Source organism: Pseudomyrmex gracilis, unplaced genomic scaffold (assembly GCF_002006095.1).
Source record: "Pseudomyrmex gracilis isolate BER0280 unplaced genomic scaffold, ASM200609v1 scaffold_0, whole genome shotgun sequence".
Lineage (NCBI taxonomy): Eukaryota > Metazoa > Arthropoda > Insecta > Hymenoptera > Formicidae > Pseudomyrmex > Pseudomyrmex gracilis.
In genome coordinates this window covers 3,135,343-3,156,060 of record NW_018020584.1, presented here as the reverse complement: position 1 = coordinate 3,156,060, position 20,718 = coordinate 3,135,343, and the positions used below count along the sequence as shown (strand labels likewise).

The 20,718-nt window shown below is 40.4% G+C and overlaps 1 protein-coding gene across 1 annotated transcript in view; it reads left to right on the top strand.

The window, feature by feature from the left end:
* Window positions 1–238: 238 nt before the first annotated feature.
* LOC109855445 (irregular chiasm C-roughest protein-like) overlaps window positions 239–20,718 on the top strand; it is a 142,198-nt gene continuing 121,718 nt past the window's right edge. Inside the window, exon 1 of the mRNA XM_020429748.1 lies at window positions 239–1,249. Within this exon, the coding sequence (XP_020285337.1) occupies window positions 1,128–1,249 (122 nt within the window). The 5' untranslated portion in view covers window positions 239–1,127. The remainder of the gene's footprint in view (window positions 1,250–20,718) is intronic.

The window sequence follows — 20,718 nt, the reverse complement described above, 5'->3', positions numbered from 1 at the left end:
GTGCGCATGCGTCTTCAGCCACCGCTACTGCCGCCACCAACTTCATCTAGCATCCCCTCCTAGTCGGGCCGCCGCCACGCGACCGTAACCCCCTCCAGAAGCGCGAGCGTGTGTCATGCTCAGGGTAGTGCTCGGTGCGTGCCCATTATTAAGGAGGGGGTAAGGGGCGCGTGTTGCTACGACGTCCGCGTGGGGGTAACCTAGTCGGGAACGTAGTGGGGATGGAATTACGCTCCGCGAAGGGACAGCCAGTAGTTCCGTGCTGTCGGTCGTGCGGATAGGATGCGACGAGTGTGACGCGAGATAAGTCCCCGTCTCGTCACCCCCTAGAGCCACCCTTAACCCTTGCGAAACGTCGTCAGCCGCGTTGAGACGCGCGCGCTTCTTCATCACTAACTCGAGGGCATCATCCGGAGCACACGAGGCGTTCGATCGCGAGCGGAAAAAGAACGTTGCCCGCGTCTCCACTCGTGTCCGCATTTCGCTCGGAGATCCCAGTTTCACAACCCCCTGTGCCGACGACCGCGTTCGAGGACGCGCGAGTATACATGTCGTGATGCCGCGGGGTGAGCGACGCGGGCCGTCGAGAGAACTCGCGGCCGAGGGTGTTTCGATCTCATCCTGACGATACCAGCCTCGTGCGTCATCCTCGGTGGACGCTCAAGAGAGTGGGTGCATCTCGTATAGAAATAATGTTGGTGTGAGTGAGGAAGCCCGACACGGTGGTGGATCGGATTCGCGAATGGATCGAGGATACGGTTTTAGAGATTGTGCCGGTTCTCCGATGCACGATTTTACGGAGTGAAAGACGAGCGCGACGCGCCGGGATACTTTGTGTGTCCTATTGAGCGCAAGTGTGTGCGACGTGTAACACGTGTGTGACAGTTACCCGTGGGATACCACTGTGGATAATACGCTTTCTTCAACTGCAAAAGGGTGGTTGAAGGTAGTTCGTGTGCGGCATCGTATACACACGCAGATACATACATACATATATATATATATATAGATATATATTTATATATATATGTATATGTACACACGCCAGTGGTTCTCTCTCCGGTGAACGACGAATTCATTTTTAAAGGATATGTCCGTATAGTGTTCGCGCGCGAATCGGAGCTACGATGGCTGGATATTCCAGTGCGTTCAATACGGATTTTGTTCCGGAATCGGCGCTGAGGATGAGGCGATCTGCGATCGATGTTATCAGGGATGCCGGGGAATTCTCCAGGTGCACTGTAACAAGGTGAGCTATATATCCTGCATGAATAAGAAACATCTTACGCTATCTTACGAAATTATTTGCAATTATGGTTTATTACGAAATATTTCACTCAAACGATGAAACTTTAAATGGTAGCATAAATTTTCTCGTGTGTAAACTTCACGCGTGTTTTTTAGATTAACGAAGAAAAATATATTTTATTTATAGAATGTATGACAAATTCTCTCTCTCTCTCTCTCTCTCTCTCTCTCTCTCTCTCTCTCTCTCTCTCTCTCTCTCTCTCTCTCTCTCTCTCTCTCTCTCTCTCTCTCTTTTATGCATTTCTCTTCATAGTGGCTGCGTTAAAAGTACATGCGTTTACTTTCAGCTTATAAAATTTATTTCTATATACACGCACACACACACACACACACACTCGTGTGTCACGGGTCACATACGTTTCAAAAATTTGATTACGTCAGTCAAATTTAAACACATAAAACACACGCGCGTTTGTTGAAAAAACTTTGAGCATATTTTTTTATCACTTTGCTACGTAAATCTCTTATAAATTTATACGTGCATATCAAAGTTTAAAAAGTGTCGGAATGAGCTTGTTCTATTTTACAAGAATGGATATGTGCATAAATTTGACTTATAAAAAATATTTTTTCTTCAAAGTTGTATCAACATGAAACTTTGAAGAAAAAAATATTCGCTCTCTCTCTCTCTCTCTCTCTTGACGTTATAAAATTCTACGTAATGAAAACTGTACTGAGTATCGCGTGCAAGATTATGGCTTTTTAGGTAAATCTAGTATTTTATTATAATTTGATGCAAGTATATATCGTGAGAGTACTCACTTTTGATCTCACGAAACCGGGAAAGCTACAACATTTAAACGTACGTACGTCGCGCGTATACATTATACATATGCACATGCGTGCAACGCGACTCGCATTTGCCACAATGCAGAATAATCTATGGGGATTCCAGTGACAACGGCTTCCAACGTCCGTAGCATGTGCGCACGTTCGACGCCTTAAAATATTCACGAAATCAATATTCTGCACTTGTCGCAATATGCGATTTTAGTCGACGCATCAAGGCGCATCGAGACTTTATCGTGAGAATTTTCGACAAATAGGTAGATCAAAGACACATTGTAAACCGTTGTCGATGCGTGATCTACCTTGCGCGAATTGTGTCAAAATTAATTCTTGCTTTTGTATACAATACACATCGGGCTCATCTGTTTTCGATAACAAATTTATTTTTGTATATGCCAAGTTTTTATAATTTTATTCTACATATTTTTCTAAAAGTTTTTCTATATTTTTATTCATTTTTTTATTATACATATTGTTCCTATTTATATAAAATATTATGTAGCATGCAAAAAACAGTTTTAAATTGATTACACGAACGTAGTTCCCGAAACAGGTGCGGAGCTAATGGACCCGTCCACTAGGCGGAGGGTTAAGTGACACGCGGTGAAATTAAATGCCGTTACCCTTCCCTCCCTCCCGAAGAAATTTACGCGATCGATAGAGATACGCGTGGTATATAAATATATGGCACAGTACCAAGGTCCAAGAGATGCGCTTTAGATCGCCACATCGGCCGATGATAAATGGCCCGAGTTAATGACCAACGTACTATTAATGAGAAAGAGGATTTGTTGATGTCGGCAAAAATAAGCGAGCGACGAATAAACGTAAAGGGTGGTAGATGCTTAGATTAGGTTTTTTTTTGCCAGAGTTGTTTTTGTCAGAGGTGACCGTGTCCATTATAGCGGAAGATATTGACTACGCGCTTCCGGAACAAATATAAATTTCTCTCTCGTCGCTTTAAATTTACTTTAGTCCGCGGTTATTTTAAATATCTCGGTAAAATAACTTTACAATAGTTATTTGAATTTTTAGAAGTTTTCCAATATTTAGTTTCGGTTTTATTTGGTTATACGTGTTTTCTCAATATATTTGGAAATCGGCGCGATATAATATATTGACAGATATTGTGAAATATAAATACGAAATGTGAAAAAAGTAGTAAAATATCTGAAAATTTGGAAGCAAAAGTTAAGTTTGGTATTATTATTGCGATAATACATCTATTTTCGAGAAAACTACTAATTTATATCGGATTCGCGGTAGCAAAAGTTTTGAATGGCAATCAACTCAATTTTGTTGAAACTGCGCAAGTTTTGCAGACAATGCCGAGTATCGTTTTCCTATTCAAGGTTTTCATTATGACAAACAAATTTTGAAGAGTTAGTCTAAGATCGAAACCGTTTGTTTTCTTTCTGTAACTTGTTAGACTTATTGTTTGACTTGAAGAGACGTGGAAATAGAGGGATTTAAATTTCGAAAGTTATAATAATATCAAAATGCTATTATAATAATAAAAATGCTATTCACACTTAGATAATAATAATAACAATGTGAAAATGCTATTCGCAGTTATTATACCTGAGAGTGTATATTGTTGCTCTCAAATAGCGAATATGTAGTAAACATCTATTACTTTTAAATATGAATATATTGAAGAGATTATATCGTCGTGTGGCGCGCGGAGAATAAGCTTCTGATATGTGCGCGAAGAGAGAGAGAGAGCTCGCCACCGCGCGCGAACGCGATACGCGGGTTAATGTCTCTATTTTCGGGGGTTCGTGTTTGTTACCCTAAAGTGAGAATGTATAGATCGTATCGGCCGGACGTTTACCTTCATTGCCTCCTAGTAAAGAAATATTTAGGCAACAGCTTGGGGGTTCTATAAATTTGCGGCGTGAAATCAATTATTCCTCGCAAATATAAGCAGAATTTATGAGTCTTATACGGACTCTCTCTGCCTCATTTGCATGCGGGAGGTCCTTACGGTTTCTTTCGTAGCAAAACGCGTTAGACAACTCAGCGCGAATATTTGAATATTTACATTGCCTCGTAATAGATAACATCGTAAATTGGTTCCCCTCCGGGCGTTTGTGTGAATTAAGAACTTTGTCATCTTAATCGTCGAACAATTTGCATGTGAATGGCGGCAAATCTCTGATGTGCCTGTTGAAATATCGTGTGATTTAAGCGCGGCGTAATCTGTAAAATCCGGTTGGAAAACGGATTAAGGGAAGGTGGGGGAATCCTTTCGTCGAGTTCTAAACACAAATCGGTCATCAAGTACGTCAAAGACGTTCTCGCGAAGATATTAAGATTATGATTGAAGATTGCCCCGCGCGAGATAGCACGGGCAAACATTCCTTGTGTCACTACGCTCTGTGTGCTTTACGTATGTACGTTAGACGATCAGCTAACAACTCTCCCTAATAATTAAGTCCAAGCGCGGTGAGCACGCGGCCAACGAAGGAGGTCTACAGTTAACTCGCGTGCATCCATCGGTGATTTTCAACGTTTAATGAGAAATCTAAATTGCGGACTGAATGCCGCAATGAGTTCCGCCGCAAAGTTCCACAGTAGTACGCGCGAAGTTGGCGCAATCGGAATCTTGAGATTCTCACCAGAAAGGTTAATTCCACTTAATAGTACGGGAAAACTTCAATCTCGAAGGTTTTATAAGTTCGATAACGAAGCCGTAGGAAGGGCGCATCCTTTTTTCTCTCTCTTTCTGTCTCTGTCTTCGACATATCATCGGTAAAAAAAATTGTGGACTCTCGAGAAGGCAACGGATTATGAGGCTTTGGGTAAACTTGAACGCGTACAGACCCGATAAAAGTGGCATTTGCAGTCGAAATTTTAATACACAAACGCAAAATAGAGAGAAAAAGACAGAAAGTGAAAATAAATAACAATTACGTTGGCACTATTATAACGGCATCGTCGTCGTAAACCAATCTGTCTACGGGCGAAAATGCATTAGGAAAACACTCAGACGGAAGAATAACAGAATTCACTTGAGACGAGAACTATAAATCCGGTGAAGCAGATGGAAGATCTTATTTTAATATCACCGTTCGATTCGTAATAAAGCAATTGATTGTCCGAACGCCATTTCAAAAGCATCTAGCGTAGTTTAAAGATTGCCACATAAAACTGGGTCCAGTTCGCGTATATTCAAGAATTATAAAAATAAAAAAGTCTTCTATAAACTAAGCTGAGAAAATTAATCAAAAAAAATATGTCGTTTTATCAGTATTTTATTTTATTTTATGTTATTTTTTTTTGAAAGAAAAATATCTTCGCCAATATTTTAATTATTGGATATGTTTATTTGGAGTGATAATACACGCTGAAATGTAATTTAAATGAATGCCATATGTCACACAGAACTCTCTCGCTCGCGTGTGATTTAACATATTGCCTCCACCTTTTGAATTCGACCCTCTTTCTATTTACCCATTATCGATGACAATCAATAACCCGCTTGCATTCTGTTCAGTGCATTACTATTTTCTCCCTATTGTTGCTCATTATTTACAGATTGCTATTAATTATGGTTCTCGAATGAAAATTAATTCTTGATAAAACGCGCGCAGCATGATCGTGTGATCGAATTACGCCTGGATTGTATTGTGAATAATTCAGATCGTATAATCGTCAGAGCATAGAGTCGTCGGCGACATCCCAGCTGAAATCGCTATAGTATCGTGTGTGCATTAATAACATTTGCGTTTTCATTTTTGTTCATTCTCCTCTAACTAAATTACTTCTCGGATCGTTGACCCAATAAATGAAACAGTCGATATATTCCGAATATCGCGATTTTCTATCGAATATGAAACCGCTCGTGTTTGCGTTAAATTAATATGTACATATGTATATATGTATATATGTACATATATATCTCTTTTTATTGCATAAATTTTTATCATATTTTTAAACTGGTTTATACATTTTTTTTTTTACTCAAAATAATATTTCAAGCGAGTTAGCGATACGGTTTTATTGAGAATAAGTTCTGATTACAAAATGCGAAAAACAGAAAATCTTTTCCGCGTCTGTATCAAGATCCGTTTCAACCGTAAGAATTTGATCAATAAAATTCGTGAAAAATATATTCTCAGATCTCTCGTCGAAGTTAATACTTACGACTGAAACTGATTCAATCGCAAACAGAAGTTCTGACCAATTTTCTCTTTCCACTTCCGAATATATTCAAGACGATGTTTTCAAAAGTAAATTTTTTTTCGCACAAGTTAGAAACTCGGAGTCTTTTTAAGTTAAAACAGTGGCACACTTTTCGAAAATTGTTATCACACAGCTTAAATATCTTGTTCGAGTTATTATCCTCTTTTGCAGAGTTTGGAAAAATAAAATTGATTAAATCTAGAGTATTATCCAATAAAAAAAGATCGCATACGTATACTTACAGTGGCGTAAAGCCATAAAACAGAAAGCCATAAAGAGAAAAAGCTTTCATCTTTTATTCACTGTGAAGACCTTGAAATTCGTACGAAGGGACGGTTGCAGTGAAAGAAATTCGATCGATTCGCGCAATATCTCCAACCTGTTTTTCTACGTGTCGATTCGTAAAGCATTACGGCGAAAAGAGAATCGTGCCGATCCTCAGGCCGATCTGTCGGCGTAAATTCACGGTTAGAGGGAAGTAGGTAGGCGATGATATAACGTTAGAGGAACGAAAGGCCAGGGCTACCAGCGGCGATGCCGAGGACCACGTAAGCTCGTCGGGGGTTGGCGCGCAGCAACCACCTAGTCTCTCTCGTTCTCTCTCTCTCTCTCTCTCTCTTCTTTCTACACGCCGCCTTCCCTCTCTTGCACTAACTCCCGCGGTCGATCGATTCGCTAAAAGTAAATAAAACTCACCCTGAGTTGCTTGAAGGGACCGGCGGTAGTGTAAGCGTCAGTACCAAGTGTAATGCAATAAATCAGGGCTTCGATGGAAAAAGCCTGAAGTCGTCGCGTAAAATCCGTGATCTACGTGGTGATTGTTTACGGTGCGACAGTTTTCGGAACGCGCGTTTTATTATCGAACTCGAGGAAATAATAAAACTACTGCCGGACAGGCGCAGATGAAGCCGTCCAATTTTCACCTTACGAAAGAAACTTCAATCACGGTTATCGATTTTTCGACGGTCTTAGCTCTTCGTATCGCATCTTACACACACACATACACACATAGACAGTTTTAAAATAATGTACGAACAACTTGTAATTTAAATTATTCTCTTTATTATGAAGCGCTTCTTTAGATGTCGTCGTTCGTAACAGTGTTATAATTATAACAGTGTTATATGCGTATAATTTCACAAAGAGTACGCCACAAGTTTCTAATTTGCTAAGTTTTGCTCGTAAAAAAACTCTTGTGTGATGGATTCTTTGATTAACTCGAGGACCACATTTTCCGGAACAAAAAATTGATTATTCTTTTCAGTAATTCTTCTTTCACATTCAATTTTAAATAATTTCAAAATTAACTCCTTAAAAAAGCTTCTGACATTCCGCTACGGAATAAAATTTGTTCGCAATGTGAGCGAGAAGACTGAAATTTCTCCATTCCTGCAACATAATTGATATGAAGTTTGCTGCGTTTTTTAATTTGGTATTTTTTGTTAAGAGAAAATCCATCCCCAAATCCATCAAAGAACCCGCAAGGGAAACTCCTTTGCCAACTTTATCTTCATTTCTCTGAAAAAAAAGAGAAAAAAAAAAAGATAAAAGCGGAATCGTTTCATCTCTTTCACATATTTTCCTCGGGACATCACCTAAACTACAAATGAGCTAAAGCTCTTTCAGACTTTCCTTAGGTAACAAAAACGATAGAAAAACTTTATGAAACACATTTCACATTTCGTCTTATCTTTAGTGTGAGATTTGTGCACAAATATGAAGAGATGCGAGATCGAATCAAACTTTTCGTACAGCGAAATAAAATAAGAAGCTTCTTGTTAATTTCATTCGTTTGAGAACTATCACTCGGCTTTGATTTTCATCATGTCCAAATTAATGATCAAACAAATTGTCTTACAATCTGGGCTCTTGCTAATTCAACAGAGGTAAAATGTTAAACATGTTGGACGAGACGGTATGGAGTTAATGGCAAGTTGCGGAGTTCATTTCATCTAGAGATGAGAAAGTTTTCTGTGAACGGGCGCGATGTCAGCGTGATTTCGCCGCCAGCGATTCTCTGTATGTTTCGGAAGTTTCAAAGAGAAGCATACGGGGAGCCCAAAAATAAATATTAAGCTTGTTTGAAAATTATTTTAGCTCTTAATGAGGAGAAAGTTATCTTGCGAAATTACTCTCACAATTGACGCATGCGTGCGCGATTGCGACTTTACTGGAAAACACGTATCAAACAAGAAAACACACTAAAACATTGTCTTTACAAATTATCGCACACACAACGATTTTATTATATCTAGATCGTAAATTTGCATAAACCCGCGACAGTTTCAGTTGCTTTTTCATGCAATTACGGTAATATTTATTCGGTGATATAAATTGACGCGCTTTACAAAGAACGGTTCGAAAAACGTTAGCCCATGTTAAATGAACAATTTCCCACAACAGTGCTCGAAAAAAGAATGCCCTGCCCAAGCCGATGGTATTTCAATTGGGAACAATTAATTCTAATCGATTAATTTGTGAATACCAAATACCCTCGCGCGGCCGATGCGGCGTTATATCCTTCTCTTTCCCGTTCGCGCGTTGACCGCACAGATAGCGTTATAGCGCGCGGTCGTCCATCACTTTGTCTGGCCACAAAGTAATTATCTCGTAAGCATTATTTTAATTAACGCTGATGATTAAAGCACGGTAGGTATTCGCACCGTATTTCGCTCTCGTGCCCCTTGTTTCCGTTCTTCTTAGGTGCCGCTGCGCCGCTCTAACAAGAATGATTACCCGCAATTACGCGGAAAAACATCGTTCGAATTACGGAGAGACCGCTAAATAGAAGATTAACCGCGATATGTACATTTACATGTGTGTATATGTATATACATATATACATACATGTATACATACATACAAAAAATGATTAATTAGGGTACGGCCACGGGGTACAGCCCTGTTAAGTAGATATTATAAGCGCTATTTATCTTAAAGTAAAGGTCAAATATACTCTAAGAATTTAAGCCAATCTCTTAGATTAGAAGAGGGAGAGAAAACATTGTGCGCGCGCGTACACGAACACAGTTCGCCTTTTCAAACTCATTTGAAAAAATAATTACTACTTGGTTAAATGTGAGAAAAAGTTTCTTAAACCGTGGATTTAATTTATTTTCTACATCTGTTACTTTTTTTTGGTTGTAAACTCGATTCCGTATATACATATGTGTAAAACAAATTATCTCACTGTATCTTTCGCTAGTAACTCTTTTTTAGCCGGTAACGCGTTCTATCTCGCGTTCTCTTTCTTTCTGGCGTACATCACGTCTCGAGTCTCCGCAGAAATATGATTTGTTTTTGCAGCATGAAAAATCGCGGTTTATTTGCGCGAAGTGTACGGTTGGTCGACGTGCGTATTCAAGAGTTTTCTTTGTAACAAAATAATGTAAAGTGATATTCATAGGATTCAAAAATGGAAAAAAAAAAAAACAAAGAACGCGCACAGCGTCTACAACACGTTGCGCATTAAATTCACTAAACTGGATCCGTTATATCACAACAGCCATTATTACGATGCTTTACGCTTCACGCGCGATAACTGGATAAAGACGCATTGTGCAAGATGCTTAGCAAAATGCCGTCATTAGAAGAGACTAATTGTGAGTTATGTACAGGAGCGCCGGGGTTGTGCGTAAGAACCTCGTTGCCGAGCTCTCGAGCTACCGGTAAGAAATGGATATAAATGCAACAAGAGCAGTCTAGCTAGAGCTGCTGCGAGGAGCCGTTTTATACGCGAGCTACGGCAGCGAAAATCGAATAAATTCATTATCATCTGCCGTGCGAGCGAGTACCGCGCGCGTTACATAGCTTACCGGATATTATCCCTCATCGCAACACCAGAACGCAACATCGGTCGGTTTCGTCGGCGGTAGGTTGGCGGAGGAAGATAGAGAGCGACGGGGGGGAGGAAGGAAGGGGAAGGAGGGTAACGATATTTAGTGGCAGTTAGCGCCAAGTGACCGTGCCCGACATCGATCGAAAATGGGAGGATAGGAGCGATTCGGTGTAATTCCTTCCGTAATGCAGTTTGGTTACCAAACGCTGCCGAGCTCGGCGCAAACGCGGCGTGGTGGATATATCCGGAAACGACACATGAGAGAGAGAGAGAGAGACTGGACGAGACAAGACGAGACGAAACGTGAAGAGGGGAGAATGGAGTTAAAGATTAAGATTCCGTTTGAAACATAAGTAAACGTTTGTGCACTCAATTTACATAAACATACATTTTCTCATCGTATATTCCGGTGGTTTGCATAAATAACGAACCGGGAAATACAGAATGTAAAATAGCCGCAATATAGCTTCCTCTTGCCCGTAGTCTCCACCCGGAACGTGACACTGAATTATTCTGGACCGACGTAGGAGAAGAAGACACTCTCTCGCATTGATATATCTTGCGCTCTCTTCGGGAAGTTAACGATATTGTCGTCCCCGAAGCTGTCTTCGTTCTTAATAAATGCCATAACGTCTTCGTCTGTTCGCACACTCAGCCTCGAATAAAGCGTTTGTTACAAAATTATCAGTCTATTTTTTGCGATCAAATATACGCACGTACGTATCTGCGGCATCGCACATTACCAGTGTCACATTTACTTCTTTCGAAAAATAAATACCAGGTGAGAGAAAATATAAGAGAGAAAACTGCTTATTAACTTTTACGATTTGACGTTCTTGGATTTTGATTTTAAATAAATGAAAGCTCGGAGAAATGTTCGAGCGTTATTGATTTTCTATGTTACACACACAAACACACACACATACAAACATATATAGTTCGAAAGATAATGAAATTAACTTATCAAAGTCCCGTGCATTGTCTGTGAAGTGACAGATTCAATTATTGTCTCCGAATAAATTGGCTCCGCGAAAAGCTTTTGTGTTTTTCATCGTTCGGCAAACATATAAGGCACACATATTCAACACATACACCACTGCTGGAAATTTAGTATTTATTTAATTCCCAGAAAGAAAAGCGCGTCGCGGAAAAGCCTACCGCTGTTACCCATTATCCCACCCAAGACGGAAAAAAGTGCTAACGTATGGCGTGCAGTCGTAGATTGTTTAAAGTATGCCGGGGCAAAGTAAGCGTTCCAGCTGTGAAACGATAAATGGCATCATTTAAGGTTCCACTTTTAGTTCTTTCCAGCTGCAACACGATAAATGATACTATTTAAAGACACCCACCCACCTCCGAGTTTGCATCTCAAGTACGAGAGTTTACTCTGCGCGCGCGACTAGTTTTTTCTTCTTACAATTTTTTCCCGCGTTATTCTAAAAAAACAACATTCATCGAACTTTTCTTATTCGACGCGCGCTCATCACGTTCTTCTACCAGCTAAATCGGAAATAAGTCGTAAAATATTCTCTGCAGATGGTACAACAATAATTTTTAATTCGAGACAATTTTTGTTTTGCAACAATAATCTATACAAATCGAAAACGTATCGGCAACAAGTTTCAGAATGTTTGAAATCTCTCAGTACGATACGGGAAAAGAAGTCTATGAATAGTCGGAATAATGGATAACGCAAATACGCTGTTACCATTTCGCTCTATTATCAAAACGGACGAGCATAATTTACACGATATTTGCATTTAGCTTGGACGCGCACATTGCATTCGGAGTCGCTTGCAATATTTGCTCTCGTCGTGCTGATTATATTTACATCGAGAATATTATTCTGACGGCGCAGTCAACTACTTGTTTTACCTGCCCCGTTCCTCTTCCGCAGTTCCGCGGCGAATGACTATGTGTATGCCATCTTTTCCATTATTTTCCAACATTTCTGGGAGGTTATTGCTAATTGAACAATTATTACATCTATTGAACATAAACATTATTGTATAAATATGAACATAAACATTATTGTGTATATATACAATATATATATATATATCTTCGGCTCGGCTATAATTTATCCATCGGCGTTCCGCGATTCATCGCGGAACAGATTCCGCAAAGTGGCTCGCGCGACATTATAAAGGTTGCATCAGATCGATATACGCGTTCTCACAATCGCTTGCACGCGGCGATAATTGTTGCTGCATGCGCGATAACTCGTCCGCGAGGACATCTACCCTATGCGCGGTGTCATTTATTCTGCGAAATAGAAGCTCGAAAATAAATTAACGCGCGTTAATGGATCCATCGGGCTTTTAAAACACAGACGTTATAACAAGCCAGCCGATGCACGCGCATATATGGGTGTAAAGAATAATACGCGACCGTAAAAGTTTAAGCTCACAATATTGTCCGTCGGCATTTATTGGGATAACAATGCGGATGCGTTGTGCGCTAATATTACACATTCTCTCTTTTTTCTGTTTTTTTGCGAGAATTTTTAGCGGTAGAGCCCTTCTATATGTATATAGACATATGGAAAGGCTAATACATGTATATATATGTGTATATATATATATATATATATGTATTCATGAGTCCTGACCAACTTAACTGTGACATTGTCCGACGTATCAGTTCGAGTACATACAAGTTTTAACCTACCAACCACATTGTTGCCCAACAAACTCTACTATCTATGGTAGAATACGGGAGTCACGTTTCATTCCGATAATTAAGCCTTACTCTCTATCCGAGAGAGAAAGAGAAAAAAAGAGATTCAATCTTCTGGTATTCGGGCTAGAAGTAAAACGTTGCAATAACGTGGTTGGAACGTCGCCAGGCTTTCGGTTAAAGGGATCCCATTTCATCGGAATATAAGAGGGAGATTTGACCAATTGTGAGAAAGTATGTTCGAAATCACACCGCGCCTGCGGATAATTTTTACGGTGGAAAAACCCGTTTCTCGTTCGCGCGAGCGCGCGCGTGATTTTCTGACGGATGTAAGTGCGAGACTGTCTTATTCAGCGACTTTTCGCAAACAAGAAGTCTCGGAAAGAGAAAGAGAGAAATGTCACGGCAGACGTGGAGTAAATCGTCGTCCGATTTCGCGCGGTAGAAAGACTGACGAAGGAGAAACGGGAGAGATTTTGCGCGAATGCACGTTCAAGTCTCCTTTTCGCATTCTCTCTCTCTCTCAAGATTCGTCACTTTCATACCTCTCGCGCGCACACCACCTCCCTCTCCCCTCCTAGACTAGAGAAGATAGAGCTTCTGGCATATTTATGACCCCCGACATTATCTATCGTACCCGATTATTCGCGTCTGCGAATATTGTTTCGCGGAGATTCATGAATTGTCGGGAAGTAATATGGATTATTGCACCCTTTGTTTTAAATGAAAGCTCGCGCTTCGACAGGCTCAGAAAGGTGTTCGTGACGTCTCTCATTCCCGAATTAATCGCGTCGAAATAAAAAGTAGCCCCGCGATAGAGAGTTAATTTTCCAAACCAAGAAGCACGATGAACAATTATGCAAAGCGTTTCGTACACGCGGCCGGATTACATGCTGTTCACTTAATGCATCATTAGTATACACACATATATACGTATATGTACACACATATACACACACGTTATGGGTTTATGGAGCGCGTAATACATACGCTATATGTGTTATAGGGAATCACTTGTCTCCCCGCGAGAGATAGCTAACAGTTCGGTGAAACTAAACGAATGTCAGATTCATGCAATTTGCCCCAAGGATATACGATAGACTGATCACCCTAGTTCATCGATTTAGTTGCACACAATGCGCGAATACCGTTCATGTTAATACCAAGTGACTGGAAAGCGATTCATCGTTCGGACGTGGCGCATTTATTTGTTCGTGTTGCTGGAACACGTAGCGCATAATCGCGTTGTTTAATCTTCTATTATTTGCATTAAACATTTCAACGTGATTAAATGTATAATCCAATTGACATCATTTTATCATCTTGGATAAAATTAGGCTAGTTATCAGATAATTTACGGCGAAAATCGAGTAGCCGAGGATTAAGCATTTGATGTATAGCTCTCCGGGTCCGAATGCGCATTGTTTATGCGCGAAATACGCGGGACGAGATACAAACGTAATCGGCCATTCGTTTCGGTGCGCATTAACGGACTGAAAAATAATAATAAAAACAAAAAAAAAGAACTGTATTTTTCAACTATATTTTTACAAACAGTATTTTCTCGCTCTGAAAAAATCTAAAAGTATTAAAATATATTTTCCATCATCTTTTTGTTTTCATTTCCGACTAGTTTTTCAAAGAGGACGTAACTATTTTTCTCTGTCAAAGAAGAACATAATGTAAATTTGTTTTGTTCGTGTAATTTCTCTGTACGTACAACGCCTATGCACGAGAAAATTGAGAAAAATTCTGTTTTGATAATCACAAGTTTGCGGCATACCTCGGACTTCAATTCCCCGCGCTTAATTGCTTCTAGATAATTGACTCGCGGAAGTTCTTCCGACAGTGATGACAAGAATACGATAGATGATTTACAAGGAACTTGACCGATCTGTCCGAACAATCTCTCTCACGTGAGCTGTATCGCGACAAGAAGACGAGCGCGGTCGCTAAAAAACCGAATCGCGTAATTGATCGTTATCAGAAACGTGATCTCGTTTAATCGTCCATATTTAGCTAAACGTGTCGATTTTGCATTAATACTAACTTGATCAGCACTTAATTAAAAGAAACGGATCCGCTTTTTGCGTTGCGATTGTGTTTATTTGCTTCATGTAATACGGGCAACGTTTTATTGAACGTTCGATACAGCTTTTTATTCGCTTCTGTGCAGCACGTTATATAAATTTTTACAGTCAGTTGATATATTGCTTAAAAAGAAAATCGAAAAAGGTTAAATGGATATTTAGAAAATTCAAGACATGTTGGTGATGATAACGCCAAATTGCCAGATATTGTATTGCATTTTTCCATCGAATGCGATTAAGATTTTTATATTAAATTCAATATTAAAATATTTTTATATTAAACTCAACAACACAAAAAGTATACGGAAAATTTTAATATGCTTATATTCTTTTGAGATATTTCAAAGAGAAGAATTTCGATTAGTATATGTATACTTATTTGAAGGATTAATTTAATAAGAATCGCAAAGCATTTCGAGATTTGTATGAGAAAATGCAGCCAGAGAAACGGAGAACGTAGCTATTTTTGCAATCTCGTTTTTATTCATTCGAGTCACGGGGAGTGAGACACCTAATCCATCTTAATAACACATTCTCTACTTTTTCTTGTTTGTCTACACGTGTGTGTATGTATTTTGTGTACGTGTGCGATATAAAAGATAACAAATATACTGACGATATTTATTTATTTGTGCGATATAACAAATATAGTTTAACTAATATCACGTGTAATTGTATCTGAAAAGATTTTCATAACATAGAGCCGTACTACAACACGCGATGTGATTTCATTATTTATTATTGTCGTATTGATCGTTTATAATGCATTTATCAACGAATATTAACAAGCATTAATGACGCGTAGTCACGTTTGCGATAGAAAAAGATATCATTATTTCGATGTCTCCGGCATCATAATGAGTCCTCATTAACTGACGATCGTTCGCACATGCAGCGCGTATTATTTCCAGTTCTGTCCATCATTATCCGTCTCGAGTTTCCTTTTTCACCATCGAGTCTTACGTTTCTCACGCTGATCATTGTAATAAAACTTTCTTTCTTATTGCTCACTGTTGTGTCTTAGAATTTTCTATACGACCACGCACAAAGCGTATGTACGTGTAGTGTTTATTTATTGCTAATTAAATTGTTTATTGTTTCCAGTTATAATATTGTTGGATTAGCGTTGGCTTCGTTTCCTTTCCCCAAAACATACGATTTCCGCGTGCATTTATTTTCCATTATCGAAATTTCCATAAATCTTCATTACGAAATCAAGCTAATACTAATCTCGGTTACTTCCTTCCGTTCTTCCGCAGCAGCTTCGTCCGCTATATGGTAATACACGAGACTCCTCTAGTCGTTGCTGACCGCCGCCACCCGAGCGAACATTTTTAGCATTTACTGTTTGCCCGCGCGTATGTGTATCCCTCAGCGCGCGTATTCTCATGCGCTCTGACTCTCACAATGCGGCGGATACAGTTGGGGTAAATGGCATATACGTGCCGGTCGAATGCATCCTCATTATCCGAGCTGGTATATTCGAAGCGGCCACCCACTACGTGTGCGTATGTGAAATTTTCACACTGTTCGTCACGTATCTGTGTGTGTTGCGCCTGTGTTTCAACGTCGGTTTGATGGCTCTGCTTCCCGTTTTACGTGTGTACTTCCGGCTCTTTAATCCGTCTCGTTCTCTCGATAAATGCTTAAAGTAGTACGTGGGCACGTATGGCGCGTCAAAACAAACCCCCTCCACCTGGCCCCCCCACCACTTCTGGCGCCATTGCCCCACCACGGTGGATTTCCCCCTCCCTTGGTGGTGACTGGCCACGCCCACTGGAGGGGATGGAGAAGTGACATGATNCCTCCAGTGGGCGTGGTCAGTCACCACCAAGGGAGGGGGAAATCCACCGTGGTGGGGGAAATCCACCGTGGTGGGGCAATGGCGCCAGAAGTGGTGGGGGGGCCAGGTGGAGGGGGTTTGTTTTGACGCGCCATACGTGCCCACGTACTACTGCTTAATAACAGAGATATTGTGATATCTCGACACGTTGTTGTGACGTTTATTCGCGAAAACCAACGAGCAAACGTGCGCGGATGCACGTTGTATATCTTAATATCAAACTATATATGAAAAAAGTTTTGCGGCACGTTTTTCACGCAACCGCATATTCTGTCGCTCAAGTGTCAAATATACACACAAAAAATAACAAACAGTATTGGAGTATCATAAATATGAAGTCTGGTCTTGCAAACAAATTTGTGTGTCTGCTTGCACATAGACGCATTCTTCAATCTCACGACGGCTTTTATGGTACATACGTACATCTCGCAAGTATACTTCAACTCGTGTACATTTTTTTCGCGTTTCCTAATTAAAATTTCCGCGTGCTAGGACGAGCACGTCAAATTCGTGAGAGATACAGCTCATCGTGCACACTTGTACGCGAATTCACTTTGAAACCGTATGGCCAAATGCAATTTTTGCAATTAGAGAGAATTAACGAAGTGGGAAAGAGAGCACCAGAAGGACCAAGAAGAAGAGAGGAGAGAGAGAGAGAGAGAGAAAGAGAGAGAGAGAGAGAGAGAGAGAGAGAGAGAGATAGAGAGAGCAAGGCGCAAGCGTCGAATACATTCTCATTATCCGCAGCGTTATATTCAAAGCATTTACCGCGCGCGCGCACACACACACCGCGGTTCTATACATGCAATGATATTTTCACACCCTTTTCCGTTTCGTTGTGACAAGTGTAAGGCCATCCCACTCTCTTTCTTCGCTGTTCTCTCTCTTCCTATGTATATCTGCGCATATACACCGCTGCTCTCGGTCCGTCGTGAGTGACGACCATTCGCTCCGCACCGACAAATTCTCCGCGAGGTCACCTCGCGCTCACCCCGTTGCACAGTCGCATACCTGCATTATATCGACGTATCGAACGACGGCGGCGGCGGCAGCAGCAGTAGCACGTGGCCCCGTGGCGTTAAAGCGTTCCCCTGAAATTTCGCCGTCAACTCTGCGTCAGGATACATGAATTGTACAAGGATATACCACCTGCTCCGCTCTTCCGCGCGCAGCTATGCGCAGTTTGCGTCTCGGCTCTCCGAAGCCGCTCTCCGAAGGAGAGATGATTTAACGCCTCCGTCGTTCTTCACTTACGTCATATTCGTTAAAACCTATACGCCACCCGTGTAATGTAAGTGTCCGGTTTGGCGCGGGCAACAAATTTATATATTCATCGCATTTTTCTCGAATTTTTGAGCGGATTGTTTTGTTAGTTAGCGTGTTATTTCCTACGTGAGCGTAATAATAAATTTAATCCTCACGAACGTCACCGAATTCCCCAGGAGAGAATATCGCTAAATACCTTACATATTCACGCTCGATCTATAAACGTATCTATAATTTAGTCCGATACATCTGCGGCGTTAAGCGTTATCGTGCACTTTGTTATTCTGTGTACATCGAATGTCGACCGCGTATTCATACACGTTCGTGGCTCTGACAAATTGATAACCATTAATAATAACTGATAATCGACCTACGCGCGAATAGCCGTTGCGTTAATCGCAGGTGAATTGCATAGCTCAATAAATATGTAACGCGCGCGAGATCGTTGGCGTAAATCAATTCAATGCGTTTGCGAACGATTTTTGATACATAATATTTCCTCAGTGACGTCGCGATAGACCGAGTACATCTCCGAGTGTTTCGTTGTTCCGGCGTGTTTATTGCCGGGAAACGAAAAGTGGACGCCGCAGTATTTTGCGTTTAAATTTTTTAATATTTTTATTTTGTTGTGAAAATTCGAGCACACAAATTGTTATTTTCACATCGGCATGTGATTGTATACGAGAAATGACAAAATAACAGAATGCGGATCGATATTTTCTGACTTACTTTATGGAATTTGCGTCAAAGAGAAAATACAGGCCAAACACTTGGCGTGTATCGCCAAATCGAATTGCAAACCGCATTCGCGTACTTAGAGTTGGCGAACAACTCACGAACAGATGGTCGGCACAAATGTACAACACCATTTACGCGTAGTTCTTGGGTTACAATAAATATTGAACGAAAACTTCACTTTGACAATAAACTGATCGCGATACGTGCCAGCAGTCCGTTAAAGCCGCCCTGAGGCTTCGTAATAAAAAATAATTTGTTCAAAAACAAAGTAGTTTTGTAAACGTTATTATATTAAAATTAAAGATTTTGTTTTTATTTGTAACAGATTGCCCATTTTTGCAGTGAAAATCCGATAAAATCGATTTTGGCATGTTTATCCACTTAGTTATTTTATTTATCGAATATTTGCAAAAATAGCACGAGAGTACAACAACATACAAAAGATCGTAAAAAAATAATTGTTATTATACATTTAACCGTGTTAACACTCTGCTCCGAAAAAGAATGGTCGCGATCTACCTTCGGCGACATATACGTGTATTCAGTGTGAGAAGAAACGCGTGAAATTTCTCGCAATTCCCCGTGTGTGTCCTCTCGTTGCTCTACCGATCCTTAATCCGAATGACTATCTACGTGTGACTTATGTGAAAAATTTGTAAGTCAATATCGGTACGGAACGATAAATCGAGCGAAGCGGCGACGAGTACCGTTCGACGTCTCGACTTTCGTGGTAATAGGTTGGAGAATCACACGGAATGCACTCGATCTCGCCCCATCCGAGACTCACACGCCGATGCTGCACAACTCGTCGCCTCTTTCTGATCGACCGTGTCTCAAAATCGCGACTGGTTAATCAGCAACATATATCGCGAGTGTCGTTCTGATATCTTCGATCGCGCACGTCCCCTTCTTGAGATTGATGCGCGCATTTTGCAGCGGTTCGCGCGAATTTTCCGCCATAGCGTAGACAAATAATACTGGGCACGGGAGGAGGAAAAAGGGCGAGAGAGAGAGAGAGAGAAAGAGAGAGAGCGAGAGAGGGAGAGAGAGAGAGAGAAGGTTACACCAGATGACCCGTTTCGGTTGAACGTGACTTTATCGGGAATTTAGTTCGGCAACTAAGCGTTTATACGGTTCAGCGGACACGTTGCTCGAAGGCTGGAATAAAGTTTCGTGGTGGAATATTTTTCGTTCTCACTCTCTCTCTCTATTTCTCTTTTTTTTTTTTTTCATTCAGAAATTGTCGCTTCCAGCGATAGTTTGCGTTAATTGGATCGACTTTGATACGTGTTAAAAGTTTATTTGCCACGAACGAATCCGACCGGGTTTATACGATCGAATTTTCGTACTGCATGGAGATTGCGGCGCTATCAAAAAGATACGCTCGTCTAAATAGAAAAATTTCGGAGCGCGTTGCAAATAAAAGTTCATGGAACGAGCGGAACAGAATAGTCTTTTTTTTTTTTTAATCTTTCAGTTTTATATCTCTTGGTAAATTAAAATGAAAATAGAATTATTATTGCTAAGACGAAGTAAAATTACGTTTGATAGTTTCTTTTTCTCTATCTTTCCTTACTTAAGCTTTATTATTTTGTTACGCAACCGCGAGGAGAATACAAATTTCAATTGTTTTCCCTTCTTCTTCTCGTATAATTCAAATTACTCTCAGAATTATAGAGAGACGTAAATATAGTTTCAATGTAATAAATGAAAAGAGACACGTGTATACGGCACAAATAAAACAATAATGAAGAAATGATAAAGTAGAATGAAAAAAGAACGGAACAAGGGTGAAATAAGGGTCTAACGCGTCTGACAAAAAAAAAAACCACACAAAGTAGAGAGATTTGCCCTTTATGACACGGACACAGAAACGAGGGTTCACGTAATACACAGTTTGTCCGGAAAGTTCCCGGACTGATTTTTTCTAGCGCGGGTAAGCGGCGCTATCGAGCGGTCAACGCTGGAACTACTTAGTA